The 20,695-nt window shown below is 40.5% G+C and overlaps 1 protein-coding gene across 1 annotated transcript in view; it reads left to right on the top strand.

Moving 5' to 3' along the window:
- The first annotated feature begins 295 nt into the window (after positions 1 to 295).
- gabrr2a (gamma-aminobutyric acid type A receptor subunit rho2a) overlaps positions 296 to 20,695 on the top strand; it is a 50,460-nt gene continuing 30,060 nt past the window's right edge. The window contains exons 1-2 of the mRNA XM_010745725.3: positions 296 to 658; positions 2,428 to 2,534. Of these exons, the coding sequence (XP_010744027.2) occupies positions 537 to 658; positions 2,428 to 2,534 (229 nt within the window). The 5' untranslated portion in view covers positions 296 to 536. The remainder of the gene's footprint in view (positions 659 to 2,427; positions 2,535 to 20,695) is intronic.

The raw sequence follows: 20,695 nt of genomic DNA on the forward strand, positions 1-20,695 counted from the left end.
GATATTTCATAGATCTTTTTTTTTATTATTATTTCATTGACTTCTGAGGCGCTGGGAATCAAACCATGCTTGCTCCGGCCTTGCACTAAGTGGAGAAGGGGGGTTCGTTTAAACTGATCCAGCGTGTCTCTGAGTTGAGTGAAACAGATTCCTATGATGAGGTTTTTATTTACAAGCGGGAGGAATAATCTGCCTCTCTTGTTGTGTCATGCCAGGCTGCAAATAATCCCTGTGTGTGTGTGTGTGTGTGTGTGTGTGTGTGTGTGTGTGTTTTTCTCCCCCTCTCAGCACAGATGTTCTCTCTCTCTCTCTCTCCCTCTCTCTCTCCCTCGTGAGGATAAGTGCGGACAGTGTACAGGATCGCACACACGCGCACACGTTCCCTCTCCTGCTGCCTCGCGCGGGAGAGTGTGTTGCCATGACCAAGGACGCATCCATCCTCTGCTGAGAACCATGCGCTGCCGGCTGAACCCTGCTGGAATGAACCGACTGAAGGGGACTTTCAAGGGACTCACCTGTGGATTTGCGCCGTCAAGATGCCTTATATGACGAAACCTCTGATTTTACTCCTATGTCTGGTCGTTACCGGCGAATGCCGTAGGCACGGGCACCGGGTGCGGAGATGGACCGGTACCGTGGAGACCCAGAAGCACGGCACGTAAGTGGAAGATATGGAGGGGAAAAAACCACGGGATAATGCTGAGTACTTTTAATAGAACTGTCAATATCAGGAGATTTGTCAGGTGTCAGTAGAATGTTCTGCTGCTGTTCTGTGGGATGGAATGGTGCTTTAAGATTGTGGAGAGTAGTGAGGATTATTTACATTTTATTATAATCAAATGATTATTTTATTAATATTAAAAATCACCAAAATAAACAGACCATAGGGAACTCCCATTGAGCCAGATCACACCTGCTCTGTCTGCACATTCATTATGGAGAATTTGTTAATACACAAATTGTACAAAGCCATGAGCTCAGTTTGAAATGTCACTTTCCTGACACCATCTTTTTATTGTTCTCAGCATTATTTCAATAACTGCCATGATAAAAAGCAACTGTTCAAGTGTGCACTGCATTAATGAGGTGTGGTCAGCCATGGATCTCCTTGGCTTTATTGCAGAACGGTGATACCTTAATAAGCATGTGACAGTTTGTGTGTTGACACTTGACAAGATTATTTACGCATTATTGATTTATTTGTCACAAATAGAAGAAGTGGAATTCATAAACATTTTATTAAGTTAAAATGAGACAAATTAAAACGGTATGGAGTGTGTTTAAATGCTAACTGGACTGTAGTTCTGTCCCTGCAAAGCACTCTGCCAAACATTGACATACTGAAGGTGATAAAGCTGCCTGCAAGATGCTGAGCTGCTCATCAGTTTGGTCTTCAGAGGGACACTTGGACTGTCCTTTACCGAAGGAGGACGACATTTATCATTTGATCAAATGCCTAAAACAACCTCACCAGACAAAGACCTCTAGTGGCTGTGTGAATTATGACTGCTGTTTGTCTGGAGCAAAGGCAGAAGTGGCATGACACTGACATCGAGCTTCAAAAGCTTGCAGGGTGGAAGGATGGATGGGTCGACAATGGAGAGCACCAATCTTGCTCCTGCCATTAGTCAGCCTTGTTCAGTGACTACTTTCAGCCAAGACAAAGAGTCATGTGCAAGCTAATCACAACAGCTCTGTCAGAGTGTAATAACAGGCTGAACGTAACAAATCAATACCTGCCTCAAACTATCATCACGTTAAACACAAACTTCACTCCACAGTATGTGGAAGATGAAAAGGCTGAAGATCACAAGCAGGCTCCAGCGGAGCATGCAGCAGTGACTCACCCACTTCTGGCTGAACGAAAACATGGAACTCCAAGTCATCCTCACTTATTTAGACATTAAGTTTAAACGTACACAAAATGTGCTGCATTCCAACCTATCAAGAACGGGGCAGGAAGGGCGACACATTCACATCTTCTACTCTACTCACTGGTAGAAAAAAACGGATATGTGTTGTGTCCTCAGAGGTGATTTAACACAGCATGTGGTCTTAACAGCTCAATTATCACAGCACGGCATTCTATTCAACCAAGGACACAAATACCATTTTAGCGACACGTCTGCAGGCAGGTTGACTGTTTTGCTTGAACACAGGGTTGATGTCAATTACTATAATACATTAGCATTTTCTCTTCTGTGATATGATGATTGAGCTTTCAGCTGTCAGCATTTCATTTGTGGTCTCATCTGTGGATGTTTGGGATGCAAATATCATGAGAAAGGAAAAAGACTTTTACAGGTTTGATATAAATGATCTATTTGCACTTCGCTCTCAGCTGTGACAGCAGACAGTGTTCTCCAGTGTTGCCTTTTATCTCTTCAACACCAAACCCCTCTGACAGTGAATGTCATCCTTCTCTAGCTCCTTGGCAAAGAAGCCTCCAGATGTGACCAAGTCTCGTAAAGTGAAGACGGAGCACCTGCTCAAAGTAGATGATCATGACTTCACCATGAGGCCAGCATTTGGAGGTAGGTGTGGAGTGCTCCTCTCACATTTTTATGCTTTATTTTAATTTTTTTTAAATAAACACATAAAGCCATTAATTTATGACACACAAGGACACAAACTCAAAGTCCAGCTATACAGAGAGTTTTTGACTGTATCTCATCTTCTCAGTTGCCTTGTTGCCATTTACTGATGAAGCCCATGAGATGTGGTCGAAAGCTCCAGAAAAGTGGATGTTTGAAAACAAAATTCATACAGCAAGCTTCTTCTTGCTGATGTGTGAAGTTCAGTTATCAAGATTTGATCGTTTCAAAAGCAAAATTATTCAAATGTTCCCTAATAATTGTACGTCTGTCAGCCACTAGCAGAGACACTGGGAAGTGGAAATGGTATTTCCAAATCTGTAACAGTAACCTTCAGTTTTAAACTGAATATGAGATCTAAGCTACCAAATATGCAACTTAGATATCTTGGATGTCTTTGAAACCCTGGTGACACAGAGTGTATATTATACTTTAATTACATTTTTCTGTATTACTTTAATATAAATCTGATTCTCTCATTATCCATGTGATAGAACACTGACGAGATCACAGCAAATTAAAAAAGAGATTTTATTTGATTTAATTCACACAGTAAATTATGTAAAATGCAAGTGTTGCATAGCAGCAAACAAACCCAACAAAACCTTTGGCATGTAAGACCTGCACGTGTGTTCAGAGTCTTAGAAGAAAGAAAGGTATGTCACATTTTAATCTACTACATAGTTTATATATCATTCTTTGTTACAATATAAAATGTGTCTCATACCTCACACTTCACATTTTGGTCCATCTTTAAAGAAACTCGTTTAAGGGATCCTTGTTGAAATTATTTATGCTGTGTGTATTTTATGAGCCAATATGTTCAGTATATTTTAGTGGCTCTCAAATATTAATAAATAAATTGCCTGAATCTGGTATCTTTAAGAGACTCCATCAGCTTTAATAATGTTAAGTTTGGGGACTCACACAACCACAGATTTGCAGGCTGACAATAGGACAATGATTGCTGTACAGCATTTACATTCCAACACATTTCCACGTAGATGCACACCCACCCAATACATCCATGGCACCCATGAACTCTGGAAACTTTACAACTGGTGGCAGGTGTAATAACCCAACAAATGATTACAGGCTGGCTAATTATATCAAGGCTTTCAATATTCCATCTGTGACTTTGTCTATTTAGTGAAGTGTAAAGTGCCTTGTCTGACGGGAGGTAAAAATAGTGGACAGCATCAGGTAACTTCATTTGCATCGTGCTAGTCAAGATTATCTCACATAAGTAAACTGTTATGCACAAAAACAAGTCAATCCAGGTTAAGTCCAATTAACTATGGCTGTCAAGCAATTAAAATGTTTTTTTGTTTTCTGTGAAAAGCATCCAAACACATTCAAACATGTTTCAAATCAAACTGAATTTAGTAGCTGAATAAATCAATGAATAACAGACATTTAAACATGAAAGTTCCATATGTTTTGTATGAAAAACTAAAACAAGTTTTCAGTGTTCATATTCAATATGAGCCACTCAGGACAAACCTCTAAGCTCAACCTGACAGCACAGTGACAGTCTCTGTGACATCAGGACTATATGCCTATATACCTATATACTGTATGTGTCAAAATAAAGTTCAGTTAGCTCAGAGGACGCTCTCTGTAAGACCTCTGCCTGTCCTCTAACACTGACATTGACCTGTAGTCCATTTAGTGAGGCAGTTCGTTAATCAGTTGGTAGACTTCATCAGTCTGCGTCTGAACGCCTGGTCCAGGTCCAGGCTGGCAGCTAACGCTAGCTTCTCATCTGCCTCCATCATAACAAAGCAGGTGTGGGCGGAGCGTTTCCCCGACTCAAAGGTGACACCAGCAGGTACCGCACAGCTTCTTTTTCTTTAATTTAATGGTGGACGGCAACGAGCGTTTAAGGAGCATTACTGCCACCTACTGTGCTGGAGAGTGGGCTGAAGTTTCCTAATTCCACTAGTTGACACATCTAATTACATTAGTATTTTTTTATTGCGTTATTTTTTCTATAATTAATTGATCAAAATTAACTTCAACGCTGAACTCACGAGAGACAGATTAAAGAAAGAAAGGTCACAATCTGTGCCACAGAGGCCAAGATGTCCTGACTTTTAGTCACTGAAGCAAAGCTCCAAACAAGCTAGATCCTACATTTCCTGTAATGCATCTTAATTGCATCTACCAATAGGTACTCCCTGTCCATTTATTTTAAATGCTGTTTGCTTGTTTCTATTGGTAGCCCACACTGATCACTTGTTGTGCTCTCAGACTTGACAGACTTTTATACTGAACGTGTGTATAAAATTGGTCCACATGAATCCTGCTCCATGTGACTGCAATTAATAGACGTGCTTTTTGTTGTGCTGAATTACAAGAAAAGCTAAATCTCAAGCTTTTTTTTTCAGGATATTGTCACTAATCTCCCATTCTGGGTTTTAAAGATGAATTTCTCAGTGCTGCAGGTGATCAGGCATTAAGAAGTTATTCCCCAAGTTATAAAGCTTTTAAAACATCCCATGGTGTCGTTCTGCGTGCAATCTTAAGGGCTGCACTTCAAAAGATGTTTCATGCACTTGTGTTGTAGCTGCAAGTCTTCACGTCTTTTCAAGCCATGGGTTAAATCTGAAGATAGTGGTGTTATATCACTGAAATACTTCAGATAGTAACTCAGGTCTTTTTGATAGCCTTGTATCTGTTTTGTATCTCTTTTTGAAATGAAACCATACATGTAGGATCTGCTCAAAATTCAGCCAAGCTTTCATAGCAATATTTGGAACATAGACCCACGGCTCTGCTTGGAAACGGGGTGAGAAAAGAATACATCTTTAGACTCTTTTTCCACCGAAGTTGTACCTTGTTAGAAGCAGAAGATGAAACTGCTGTTGTGAGGTCGCTTCTCCCGTTAGAGCGAGAGAGAAAAGGCAGAGCATGTAGCATGAGGTCACAGTGAAAACGGGACTAAAAATAGCCCGAGTGGTGGCACTGAGTCCCAGCAGAGGCTGCATTAGTATAAAGAGGCTCATACTCCATCCTGTTTGGCTACAAAGGGTTGCCCCCTCAGGATGTGTTTAAACCCTCAGCTTTTTTCATATTGAATAATACTTTACTAGAGGGTTACATCACAATGGAAGAGACTAAAAGTGTTTTCCAAACAGCCAAATTCATAACGGAGAAATTGATTTAGAGCAACCTGTTGTCATCCATATAGCTGCATTTAATACAGAGAAATATACTCACCAAACTCTTGACTGAAATTAGAAATGCATCGATTGCAATTTTCTCGGCCAATTCCAATTTTTTGTTTCCCATTTTTTCTTTCTAAGAGCTATAACTGACCGCATACACATGGATTATCGGACAGAGACACCACACACACGCGCGTTGTGTAAATTAACAGTCTTGAAAATAAAGGACGCAACAGCTCTCGTTCACACTTCATGTTCTCATTAAAAAAACACATTCACCTGTCAAACTTCTGATTTTGGCCCGATCATTTTGTCAAAGTGTGAAGTAATCAGTATGATTGCTGTAAACACTGCGTGACACTGGTGCATAATGCTGCATGATGGATGAACTGGAACTTCAGAGGACAACGACAATGGAAAAATTAAGAGGGAAAGAGTGTTCAGGGACCAGAAGACTTCTGGGCCATCATGATAACTAGCTAATATGCTGATTTATATTCCTTAGAGCCGTGCTCTTGGATCTATGTGCTAATCTGGGTCTGAAGTGCTGCTCATTATTGAAAGGGAGTTCCAACTGGCTCCAGATCAAACCCCAACGCACTACCAAGTTCTTAAAGGACAAAAGCGAAGCAATGTTGGCTGCATATAAAATAGGGAAAAATCGAAGTGCCATATACACCATCTACGATGGTGCTAATAGGAGGTGCAGAGGACATGTTATAAAATACAACTTCCAGCATATTTCTGACCAACCCATGAAGCCAACTCTCGCCTCTTCACTTCCTCTGTAGATGTTCACACAGTCCTGAACAAGGTCCACTAGAAGGCCAGAGGTCCAACAATGACTAACATAATGGATAAGTTTCAGGGTCTACAGCCTACTGTGGGTTACTGTAAATGATACCAAAATCAGCTTTTTATTCTCTGTCAAAGCTGTTAAAAACTCTTTGTTGAGTATATTTTGTGTAAGTGTATATTGTTAATACAGTTCCTGTTTTCAATATTGTCTTTTTTTACACTTAAATATAGTTACTGATCATACATCATATATCCAGACATATTTATGTCTATACATTCATGCACCCAGCTTAAAAAAAAGTGAAAAAGAAAATAAAAGAGGTTATACTGTAGTATCACATTAAAGCAGTAGGCATACTGCTTCTACTAAAGATTTTCATTATTAGTAGTATTACAGTTTCAGTTTTATTTCACTCAAATCTCTCAAAGCATAATTGTCTAATATTATCTAATAATAATATCATTTATATTTGTGGAATATATAGTCAGTTACCTTTACTTTAAATCATTTGTGTAGGGTGTATATAGTCAAGGTTAGTTGTTCTCTTTGTGTATAAGAAGTACTTTAAGGACTCACTCTATAATAATATACTGTACACCCAAAGTGTTATCAAATAATCATACCATCAAAATCTATAACTCTTGCATCCCTGCTTCCAATACAGAATTTCATGGACCGTATGTGAGCCAAATAACTAATTTAAATTAAAGCAAGTTTAAATAGAGCTAAGTGGCTGAACTACAAAGTTCTGCTTTTGCAGGAATTACATTTAGTGCATAAGATCTAGAAAAGACTAATGACTAATTACTGTGCTGCTAAAACAAGAAAATGCTCCAACTGATGAACATTGTATCACGCAGAACTGTCTGGCTGCTCAACACAGAGAGCAAATCCTGCAGAAGCCATAAGCACAAAGTTCACAAATTTATTCCACAAAATAGGCCAAGGTCAGAACCAAATCAAACAGACAAGGCAGGCTTAACCAGCAGGGATCAGACAGAGAACCAGAGCCAAGGAAGTCAAGCTGACATTCAGATGGGTAGGTACAGGAATCAGGCAGTAAATGCTGGAAAGGTTGGCGTCATGCATGCTGTGCCCCAGCACTCAAAGCACAGGTCCATAAAGACATGTTTTGGTGAGTTCGGTGTGGAAGAACTTGACTGGCCCGCACAGAGCCCTGACCTCAACCCCATTGAGCACCTTTGGGATGAACTGGAACGGACATTGCAAGCCAGGCTTTTCAGGCCTTTAGTCCAACATCAGTGACCTCATAAATGCTCTACAGAATGAATGGGCACGAATTTCCATAGAAACACAACATATTGTGAAAAGCATTTCAAGGAAAGTAGATAGCTGCAAAAGGGGGAGCAGCTCCATATTAAAGTATATGTATTTGAACTTTTGTCCACATTTTTTTTTTTTTGTGCACATGCTGAAAGGCTGCACGCTGCCTGTTGAGATGCTCCAGCTTTTGAGGTTGCTTTTTAACTTTTTAATCTTTAAATTTTTCTCTTTGGTTAATTTTTCTTATCTTCACTGTAACTCTATGGAGTTCTACCCTCTCTCGTTTTTTAAATGCTGCTTCCACCTGGACATGCTGCCTTTGTTTACTCCCTGGAACAGCTGATCGCGCTAATGCTGACTGGCATAGAAGCAAGAGCAGCCGATATACCAGCTGAACTCTGAAGAAAAACACACTGAGGATGCAGAGGAGGGTCGAGACGGGACAGGCTTATAGAGAGGAGAAGATTTAAGCCGTGTCTCCCTCTGTTGTTATATGGAAATGTATAGTCTCTTAGCAACAAATGGACGAGCCGCACAGAGTATGAATGCAGTCTGATGTGCTTCACTGAGACATGGCTGCACAGGGACATTACGGACCGGAACGTCTCCGTTGATGGCTTCACACTGTACCGAGAGTGGTAAGCGGAAAGACGGGGGGCTTGCCGTCCTAGTTAACAGCAGATGGTGTAATCCCGGTCACATCACAATCAAAGAACAGCTCTGTAGCCCGGATGTTGAACTGCTAGCTGTTGGGCTCCGTCCCGCATGTCATCATCATTGTCCCTCTGCAAACCCAACATCTGCCTGCAGCACCATTCATACCATCATCTCCAAACTGCAGACCCAACACCCCAGTTCCCTCATCATCATGTCGGGAGACTTTAACCACATTACCTTGGAGACTCCACCCTGGCAAGACTACAAGCCCCGACGGTGTTTTTCCAAGGGTGCTTAAAGCCTGTGCCCCTCAGCTGTGTGGAGTACTGTGTCAAGTCTTCAGCCTGAGCATTCACCTCCAGAGGGTCCCAGTGTTGTGGAAGACATCCTGCCTCGTTCCTGTGCCAAAGACGCCACGTCCCAGTGGCCCTCAGTACTACAGACCGGTGGCCTTGACATCCCACATAATGAAGACCCTAGAGAGGCTTGTCCTGGAGCAGCTAAAACCTATGGTCAGGCCCTTCAATGATCCACTGCAGTTCACCTACCAGCTCCGACTGGGAGTTGAGAATGGCATCATCTATCTGCTGAACGGAGTCTACACTCATCTGGACAAGCCGGCGAGCACTGTGAGAATCATGTTCTTTGACTTCTCCAGTGCTTTAAACACCATCCGTCCGACTTTACTGGGTGAGAAGATGACTGCAATGCAGGTGGAGGCACCCATTGTGTCCTGGATTGTTGACTACCTGATGGCCAAACCACAGTACGTACGCCTACAGAACTGTGTCCCCGATAGGGTGGTCAGTAACACTGGGACCCCACAGGGGACTGTTCTCTCTCCCTTCCTCTTCATCCTTTTCACCTCAGATTTCAACTATTGCACTGAAGCCTGCCACCTTCAGAAGTTCTCTGATGATTCAGCAATAGTTGGTTGTATTGAAAAGGGTGATGATGGTGAATACAGGACTGTTGTGGGCAACTTTGTCACTTGGACTGAGCTGAACAATCTGCAGCTCAATGTGACAAAGACGAAGTAACTAATAGTGGATCTGAGGAGGGCGAAAACACCAGTGACCCTTGTTTTCATCCAGGGGGTCCCTGTGGATATTGTTGAGGAGTATAAGTACCTGGGGTGTACTTGAATAAAAAATTGGACTGGACTAGAAACACAGAGGCTGTCTACAAAAAGGGTCAAAGCCGACTCTTTTTCCTAAGGAGGCTGAGGTCCTATAACATCTGCAGGACAATGCTGAGGATGTTTTACGAGTCTGTTGTGGCCAGTGCGATCTTCTTTGCTGTCACATGCTGAGGCAGTGGGCTGAAGATCGCAGACACCAACAGACTTAACAAACTGGTCAGGAGAGCTGGTGATGTCGTGGGGGAGGAGCTGGACACTCTGACCACTGTGGCAGAGAGGAGGATGCTGTCCAGGCTTCAGTCCATATTGGACAATGTCTCACACCCTCTCTACGACACGCTGGCTCTGCAGAGGAGCTCGTTCAGCAGCAGACTCCTCTCTCTGAAATGTACCACAGAGAGACACACGAAATCATTCCTGCCTGTGGTCATTAAACTCTATAATAACTCCCTCAGTTGACACAAAAACGGACAATTACTTTTGCATTTGTTGCACTAATGTAAATTTGTTCTTGTCATATATATATATATATATATATATATATATATATATATATATATATATATATATATCTATTCTATATATATATATATTGTTTGTAATTGATGATTACTTGTTTAACATAACCTGGAGTATTGTAACAAAAATAATTTTCTGATTCTGATTGTGATAGTGCAGTATAATTACTGTATATATACAGATTATGGGGGTGTGTTTACGGCCTGTTTGATGGCATGTCTATCTCATGTCAGCATGAAATGTTCTTGGCAATCTGCCTAATAGATTGCTTCATTTCCTGCAGCTAAGTGTAAAGTGTGAAGCATGACAATCCCTGAACAATCCCTGCTGGGTCCAGGTGCCAGATGAAAGTGGTACACATTAAACAGGGGACAAGTATTCTGTACGTTAGCATTAGCAAGCTCCCAAGAGTTTAATAAGGCTACATTTACTACCATGAAGGTTTGACCGACAAAGACCTTAATGGCTGAAACAAATGCCTCATTAAACTCCAGAGAGCTCACTATTGTTAGTGACTGAACCACTTTTCTTTGACTTTAAGTAGAAAATGTGGTCTAATGGGGACGCTATAACTGTGTGGCCAGAGGTCATCAAGACATGTTCATCTGGACTAAAGTGTTAGACGATGGATGATGAATATCAGATACACAGAGGAACATAAGAATGACCCATATTAGCCTGTTTCATTTAACTACAGCCTAAAATCTAAGAGAATCTCCAGTGATTTGGTGTTTTAGAGATTCAGAATCAGAAATAACTATCCCACAAATAGAAGATTAGAAAATGATAGAAAATGATACCCTTTATTGTTATCAAAAAGTAATAAATGCTTGGATGATGTGGCGGTGTATTTGGTCTAACTTAAGCAGTTATGGGCTACTCCTATTTCTGCAGCAAAAATAAAACTTTTTTTGCCACCAGTGGGGCAGACTAGCCAAAGAGGAATGGGCTGTTGTTTGTGTAACTTTGCCTTTTCCTTGTGCACATCCTTGGGCTGGAACAAACTCCCGTTGCACCCCGTGGTGTGTCCCAATGGAATGAGTCTTGCACCGAAAGTATTCCTTTGCTTTACTGACATATACAGTGTCAATCAATCAACCAACCAACCAACCAATCAATCAAACTTTATTTGTACTTGTCATACAAACAGAATGCAACAAAGTACTTGCTTAACAAAGCACTCAACATTTTCTGCTCTAAAACATTGTACAGGTCGAGTTCTCATTTCCCATAATGCAACCAGCGCCATCTTATTATTAGGCTCTAAGATTTGTAACCCAACAGGTGTCTAAAAAAATGATCTCTCAATCAGTAGTACAGATACTGAACGCACTGAAGACTGTTATGTATGCAAACACATTGAAATAGTCAGCTGCTGCATCTCTTTGAGTGGACACAGTGGGGGAGGTGAGTGTGGCTAACGTGTGGGGTGTATTATTGCTCCTAATCCTCGGAAAGATAACACATTAAGCTTGTTGTTAATCCACGATGAGGGGAAAGAGAGAGAAAGCCCGTCGCTCAGGTCATTTGATGTATGGGCTCGGAGAGCGGCATGTTTGGATCTGTTAACTCTATACCAGAGCTGCTGTGTGCTTTTCAGAAAATGTGGTGGCTTAGCTGTGTTACGGATTTACCAGCGGTCACAAAGTCAGAGGTGTGGCTGTTTCATGCAGCCTATTACTTTAATATATCCTCCATCCACACTGCTACATTCAGTGAAAGGAAAATGAGAATGTATAGAACACACACACTGTAATACACTGTCTTTCATTGACCTCAAATCTGTACTAATCAGTATTTTCATCAAAACGATGGATCAGATGACTATAACCTTATTTTGAAGTGCAACATGGTTAGATTCACATAGAATATAGATAAGAGGGTGTGGTGCCAGACACGTCACTGGTCTCTACAGCAGGGTAGTCAATTATGATGTGAGGAGGTCCGGATAGAGAAAATGTCCTCATGTTCAGGTCTGCAGTGTCATCATGTTTAAGTCGCATTATAATTTAGTCAACGACTGAAATCAAACAAAGAAAGCTATAATTCAGCGTCATGGCAACAATATTTATTCTCAGGAGTTCAGACAAAGTAACATGTTTCACTTTTTCAGACTGTCCAATAAAAGTGTCAGTGAAGGATTGTACTGAACATATACATATACATACATATATATGTTATTCATGTATTATCTCTCTCGTATTTGCTTTGTACAGTATGCTTCTTTATGAATGAAGTTTACTTACTTATTATTTTATAGGGTTTCTGTCATACACTGTAGATACAGCCCTGTAAACCTGACACACTGGACGTTTAACAACATCTCATTTATTAGTAGAGAATAAATGACAGCTCCCATGGAGTTTCACCAGCCTGACAGTGTGTGTAACAAGCTGTAAACTCTGCTGCCGACAAATAATGTCCACTTAGTCTTCTTGGATGTGTGGGAAGTGGTGTGTGTTTAAGGCTGCTGAAAATATAATGAAGCAACAGTACTAGAAAGTTGTTCCATCTTAATCAATAGAATATAGAGTGAACCACATGACATCCTGTTCAATCAGGCATTCCAAAGCTGAATTACAAATGTCAGCGTGATTCTGAACAAGTTCTCTGATCTCTATAAAACTGAACGCAGCTTTAGCTACAGTGTAAGACTGCAGGCTAAAGGACGGTGGAGCATATTGAGGAAACACACTGGCAGCAGACTTGACCTTGAACGATACTGTCTTTAAAGACAAGGTCTAGCTGCCACAGAAAAGCTGAGTGCTTTTCTTTAGTTTTTATTTATTGAGGCAAAGTTAACAGAGCGCCGGGTCTTTTCAGCAACTCCTTGCTTCAGCCTCATTCTGGGAGCTTTGCCAGTGAGCAGTTTCTAATCTTTAAGTCAAAGGCCATGGATGCATCAGTGAAATGCACCAAAATCCATAACAAGTTTTAAATTCACTTTAGAGGCTCTTAACAGCTTGTATTATAAATGAAGTATCATTGAATATCGTCCCCGATAAGTCTTAAAATAAAACGCGTCATGATATCCAGCAAACATCAAGCTGCTGCCGTAGTTTAATGTCAGAACTGTGGAGATGCAATTAGAAGATTGTATCAAGCTTGCTACATCAAAGGCATCAATTGATTTGGGCTCACTGCCACTGCCACTATTTTTCAAATTAAATGCTGTCACTTTCAAATGTGAGCATAGTTAATGATTTTTGTATTGGCAAGAGAAGAGGTTCGGCTCATTAGATGTCATTGACAGCAGTGACATTTCCTTTGTTTCCTTTTTTTATAGTGAAACCTTTAAGCAGCGCTCGCTGATGGATGGTCAGCAGCACCCAGATACCATCTGGAGATGTCAGCTTAATTTGAGGTGACTGGACTGGAGTATAGCTTTAGCCCGCTAGCTGCTCCCAAATGGAATTCAGCTGGCCTGCAGTGTTAGCCTAGCCTAACTGTGCCTGGCTGCATGGCGGCCCCCCGCTCCAGCAGTGATGAGTAGATTAAGCTGGCAGCGATTCCTCCTGCTTACAGCTTAGATTAGCACAGGCATCAATCTGTTACGCCATCAGACAGCTGTTACCCTGCAAATGACACTTTGTCCCAACTGGAGAGCAGACACAGGAAGGAGAGGACGTCCAAAACTGGCTGTAAAAGTGCATGCAGTGCTGGTGAAGGTGAATTCTGATATTTATCAACTCAGGTCTCACTCTTATTTTTGTCTACCATGACAGTTGGTCGTGGTTAGTGCTGGACACGTAGTCTTGACAAATTTCGAGTACTACAACACTGGTTGATGGACACCAAACCAGAACTGGATACAGGAGTGTGCACAGACATTTAGCTTTAACCTGAACAAAGAGCAACCCAGACGATGGAGCTGAAAAGAAAGGTTTTAGTGTAATACATGACTTTCATAATGTACCTTAAGAACACCATCACAGCATCCATCTTTCTCTGTATCCCACTTTTACTGGCGTGTCCCTTTTATCGTAACTCTTACACTCAACCATTACCACACTCACATGTACCTGTCTGATGTGTCTCCTGATGCTCAGCATCCTCTCCCTCCCTCTGTCTTCAGAATAAAAAATAGCATTTTTTACAGCATTTTTTATATTTATTAGTAATTATGGTCTATATTTATTCATGCATCCACAGTAGCTTAAATCCAGAGGAGCAGCTCAGCCAAAGACGGTAAATCAAGTGTTGCTTTATCCTGGCCTTGTGCTTCGTTCTTGGCTGAATGTGTAAATAGCACATTAACCATATGAAGCCATAATTAATAAATGTGTTTGTGATGTTTAGCTTGTTCCACTACAAACAAATATAATAGGTTTCACACAGATTGCACACCGCTGCTGCTGCTCTTTGTTGTTTATATGATGTGCATTTACAAAATGTTTCAGTGCCTGAAAGTGGCAAAAATAAAATCAAATAATTCATGAATTACTTTAAACTATCTTTACACTGAACAAAGCTAAGTTAAATACACAGAGTGGAAAACATTGTTTACATTTAACTGTTGACAATTCTGTCTGTGTCGTACCAGTATGAGGCACAAAATGTGAACTCAAATGCAGACAGGTGTCTTGAGTGAACAAAAGGAAACTTTAATTACTTACAGAAACAGGCAGGTAAACACAAACTAACAAAAGGCGACTGTGGAGTCGAGGTGAAGACAAACTGAAGCCTTCAATCAAAGAAAAGTCCTATAGACTGTAGCCCAACAAAGAAAAGTCCAAACAGACTTAATACACAAGTGAAGACAGGACAACAAGAAAAGTAATCAGGCTAGAAAAGGCACTAAACAAGAAACCCTAAACCATGACAATGACAATGGCAAGGACAGCAACTTTACCCAGCTGAAATGTTCCAACAGTACAAAAACGTGTGATTTCTACACAGGTGCAACTTTTGGACCACCATCTTAAATGTACAACATTCATTTACAACACACAGCAGCTGTTTACAAGGACAGCCAGCAGAGACCAGCATGTGTTGTTTTCCATGTGCATTATAATGGAAAACACCAAGTCATGTTTAAAAGTTGTTCTTACAGTATACACTTTTTTTTCCTCATTCAAAATATAGCTGTGATCAAACCATCTGTAGCCTGACCACAGAAAGTTGAAACACAAGACGTGAACCTGCAGCTCTGAATTGATAATTTCTAAATTATTTATGTTTTTTTGTTTGTTTTTTTTTGCTTAATGTTTATGAACATGCATGAAAGAAGGTCTGAAATCATCATCACAAAATAATAAATAAATAAATAATGAAAATAAAGTCATACATCACACTAGCTGTCCAACTAAAGAAATAAATGCATGCATTCACAGCAAGCAGTAAGTGTTGTCTGTCTTGACTCTGCTGGTCTAATAAACCGAGGCTGAGTGGACGGGCTGTGAGAATTTATAAGCCTTGAACAAACTTTCTTTTTTTTTTTACTGATATGCATACAACAGAAAAATTTTGATAGCATTTGCCTTGTTTGATGGACTGTGTTCAAATCAAAATCGCAGAGTTGGAGGGGACAGAAATACATGAGCTTTGCTTGAGAGAACAGCTGAAAAAGAAGGCAGTTAGACTTTTTGAGTTGAAATCAATAACACTAACACACTGCTCTGGGCAAAGAAAACCAACTAAAAAACTTTTTTTAAAAAAAGGAAAAACTGCATATAAGCAGTGAAACACAATCTGTCCTTAACACTCATTGTCTTCTGGAAAAAAAGGTATTTCATTTATTTTTTCAGGTATTTAAAGAAAAAATCATTTTCCATTCTTCATTCTTACAGTTTGCTACACGTCTTTTTCATCTTTGTAACGACCACGCCTGACAGTGTTTGTCAGGTGAGTGTAATGATGACAAACCTTAACACAAAGAAACATCATATTGGTGTTTTATTATCCATGCTTGTGTGCACGTGATGCATAAGGACAATGAATATGTCTGTACACTCCAAATTATAAATGATGATGGAATTGACAGTTTGACAGAAACCTGTCAACCATTATGAAATAATGTCATCTCATCTCCCGTCATATGCATACTTGACAGTTATAGACTTCCATTGTTGTGCACGGCCATCTAGACTCCCATATTGGTGTATATATAGCCATATAGCCATATATACATCATACAAGTTAATCAATATATCAGCCATATGCAAATCAGAGCACATCTGATCTCTTTATCACATTTGTAACCACTGAACTAGTTTGCAGCAATAGCTATGGGGCTACTGTGGCTCACGGGGTACAGCAGGTCATCCACTAATCAGATGACTGATGGCATGATCGATCATGGACCTTGTCAAGATAGGGAACATTCCACACTGGAAGTAAGATACTGAGTCCCAAATTGCTCCTGAGGGCTGCACCGTCAGTGCGTGAATGTGTGTGAATGGTTAGCTCCCACAAGGCTGATGAGCAGTTGGCGTCTTGCATACACTTGCATCAGTGTGTGAATGTGTATGAATGACATATGAGGTGCAAAAGCACCTTGAGTGGTCATAAGAGAGACACAGTCCATTTACCATGGAGTTTATTCACACAAACATGAAGTGACAGACTTGGAGTAACTAACTGTACATCTGATATTAGCAGTTGTACCATTTTCTTTCATATTAACATTAACATAAGCATAAACATTGAGGATCATGCTTCCCTCAGTTTACAGGCCCAGTAACTCTCACAGGTTTCAAACAAGTAGAAAAAAGCATAGCAGCGCAGACTTTGAGAGGAAGCTGCTCCAAACAGAGACTTCCAGAACAGACAGACTTAGGAATAAGGACAGGCCATGTGGTCTTGAACTATTCATAATCATGAAAATAACATGATATGGCACAGCAAATGAAATAACACTCCAATCACAGTCATTGATACAATCAATGACTGTAATTCATCAATTCTAATATTGATGTAAAATATCCAGATGGTTGATTTTACATTTAAACTAACTTTAACCCAATGCAGGCTGTGATTAGTAAAACATGTCCTGCTGGGAATCAAACTAACTTCATCCTGGTGTTTGTCCAGTCGCCTCTTCTTCTGTGGTGAATTCATTCTCAGGGACATTTCCAACCATGACATGTACCCTGGTCCACATTTGCCTGGAGCCTCTGTGGAGATTGGACTTTCTCATTGCCAAATGGTTTAATAATATTTTAGTAATCAAATTCACCTAACTTCACTCAACCTCTGATCATGTCATCATGTTAAGTACATGTACATGCACATGTATGTGAGGGAATGTGCTATCCCAGCATGGCACATTGGGATACAGAGTCAAACATGTCTTGAGGTCTCAATAGGGACAGTGTTAAGTCTTAGACTGTTATGGAGACAATGACTTCTCTCTTGGAGATACAGAGTAGCTGCATCTTTGCATTTGGACTTACTTACTGGAATTACTATGGTAACTAAGTTTAAAGCATAGGGCCATCTCACTCCATAGACAACAAATATTTGTTTGTGTTATAATAATGTCAGAACACATATTTCCTTCCTTTCCTGTGGACGATCCACAGCTTTTTCAGAATCACACCATGACTAACAGACTCATTTCTTGGTTATTATTGTCCTGTCCATATAGAACCTGTTCTAGTACAGTACCATTCTAGTAGAAAGAATACAAATTTTCCTCGCTCTAGCTGGCAGGACTTGTTTATTTCCTTTGTATATGAAGTGAATCTATGTTTCTATGTATGACTTGAATGACTTGAGTGTCATTTCAGTGGCAGCGAAGGTGATACTGTGAATTGAAAAGTTGTGCTTTAGTTGAGTTAGTGATTACAGTAACCACTCTTGATTATCCCAACATTGCTATTAATACCACATTTGTCATCATCATTATTATTATTAATACTATTATTAGTAGTATTAGGGACAGAAGTATGTTATCATTATATTGTAGCTCATATTGTTATTCGTGATGGTATTCTGCTTTTATTCCTTATAAACACAAGAAAAATACCTCGTCCAGACAATGTGCAGCGAGTAAAAAATACAGTCCTTTGTGAATGAAGTTATCTCTCCTCTTGAGCTGAATCTTTGACCAGAGTCGAGTCCTCGCTCTCCATTTCAATAAGAAACCTGCCTCTTCATATCCTGTATGATTCTAATATTATCATGTTACTGATGCTCTGTGAAACGGTAAGCCTGTGTTGAACTCCCAGACATGTCAGTCTGTTCTGTCTGTGCTGTTATTACAGGATCTGTTTTATGAGCTAAGTTCTTTACATTGCACATCTCTCTGTGAACACAGAGCCTCAATATGCTTCCCTTAAATTAGTACACGATATGTAAAACAGCTGACAGGTCTGCATTAAGAAAATATAACATGCAAGACAGCTTTCCTGTTATAGTTTGCATTGTCTCATATAGTGTTTTAACAAAGCATAGAGGAGAGCAAAGAGACCATTAAGTATATATACTGGAGCTTGTGGGAAACATGTTTGGACAGGATATCAATCCTTGAAACCATTGATTACACTAGTGTGTGTGTGTGTGTGTGTGTGTGTGTGTGTGTGTGTGTGGCTACTGTAGAAGCATGGCAGTTCATCCATAGACAGTATGGTGGCTCTGACCTCCATCATCTTGCAGTCCTGCCTTTGCTGCCTCCTAGTAAATAATCTAAAAATGGTCTAGTATAACATAATTTTAAGCCTTAATATCATTTGAACAGGCTGTGCTCAGTCTAAAGTAACAACATTATAACAAATATTAATAGTAATATGTTCCATTGATGCCATACTGTACTCTGTCAATCTGACACACTGGACCTTTCACACCATCGTGCAGTAACCGTGCAGAACTTGATCTGCCTCTGAGTGGTTAGGTAGTTGTCAGGGTGCTTGCCATGAACATTGATCACTGAGGCTGCACACTGAAAAAGCTTTAGCTGAAGCACTTGTTGCTCTTCTGCATTACAACCAATACCAACAACACTGACAATTCAAGCCTCGTGCGGCAAGAAGTGCAACACACTTGATACCATTGTTCCAGTAAGTGAAGAATAATCCCAAATACAGAGATCCCTCCACAGCCCCTCATTTGAAGAGCTTTGGTGACTCTAATCTAGCATTTAGCGTCTCTGCTAATCTCTTTGGATTACAGACTGTATAGATAAGTGATGCAAAGTGGTTCAAATCGGCTGTAAATCTTCCCTCCACTTTAGCTCTATCTATGCAGTGTGTGCATGCTGATAATATTATGTGAGAGGGTCACATGTAATGCTGTTATCCTTACGTAGAGGTCAGAGGTCACCACAGATATGATAAAGAATCCAGTTATAGTAAAGCTGAATGAAATGCAAAGAAAAAAAATGAACACTGACATTTCACATAGGTCCAGATCTAAAACGTGGTGAAATCAACATCGACTGAACGTGTACGATCACTTCACTTCTTTGTCTTGCACTTATGTAATTCATAGTGTTTTCTCATTCATCCACTGGTTAAGTAATTCAGCTGCTAATTCCTGGATTCCACTGAAGTTAAATCACTCAGCATGTGGCCAAAATTTCACCCCAAGTTCACATGAGCTAATGCTTCTTCTTTTTTTTTTTTTTTAATCCAATTTTAGATTCCCAAAACTCACATTTGAAATGGGAGTATTTCACCTCACTTAATCTCTTTGAAACATAATAGAAAAAGAGAAAACATGTAATAAATAACGAATAAAATGAATGCTGTTTACATTTAGGCAAACCTGTTCAAAATGTTCAGCAAGTGCAGTAAGAAAGGTGTAACGTGTGCTGAGGAGGACTGGCTTCTAATTTAAAATAGGCGTATGATTTTTAACCATGGATGTGAATAATTTTGTTTGTTGTTTTTTGGTCTACCTGCCACTTGGTTGGTTTGGGCCTCTTAGTGTTAGAAAGATCAGGGTTAGGGTCATCATCTGAGGAGCACGAATGTGAAAACTCCAAAGCAATATTCCTCTTTAGTTTGACAATTCTTTACATAAATAGATTTGCTGATGGTTGTACAAGAGGGTGGGTCACCCTCAGTGACCATCCATTTCTTCAGTAAATGTCGGCCGGTGTCACTGCTTCCCTTCCCCTCGAAAACCATTGAGAGGGCGGTCTCTAAACAAGTCACTGAGTTCCTCACCCATCACCACCTACTTGACCCAAAACAATCGGGTTTCAGAAGTGGCCACTCCACCGAAACAGCCCAACTATCTGTCTCAGAAGCCTTAAAAACAGCCAGAGCATGAGGGCAATCATCGGTACTCATCCTTCTCGACTTATCGGCTGCCTTCGATACAGTCAATCACGACATACTCCTAACCACACTCGCTAACATGGGCATTACAGGCTCTGCCCACTCCTGGCTCGAGTCCTACCTCGCTGGACGCTCCTTTAATGTGTCTTGGCAAGGTCGTCTGTCATCGACTCATACCCTCTCCACGGGGGTGCCGCAGGGGTCGGTGCTGGGTCCCCTTCTGTTTGCCATCTACACCACCTCGCTGTCCCATGTTATCCGCTCACACGGCTTCTCCTACCACTGCTATGCCGATGACACACAGCTAT

Source organism: Larimichthys crocea, chromosome V (genome assembly GCF_000972845.2).
Source record: "Larimichthys crocea isolate SSNF chromosome V, L_crocea_2.0, whole genome shotgun sequence".
NCBI classification, from domain to species: Eukaryota; Metazoa; Chordata; class Actinopteri; family Sciaenidae; genus Larimichthys; species Larimichthys crocea.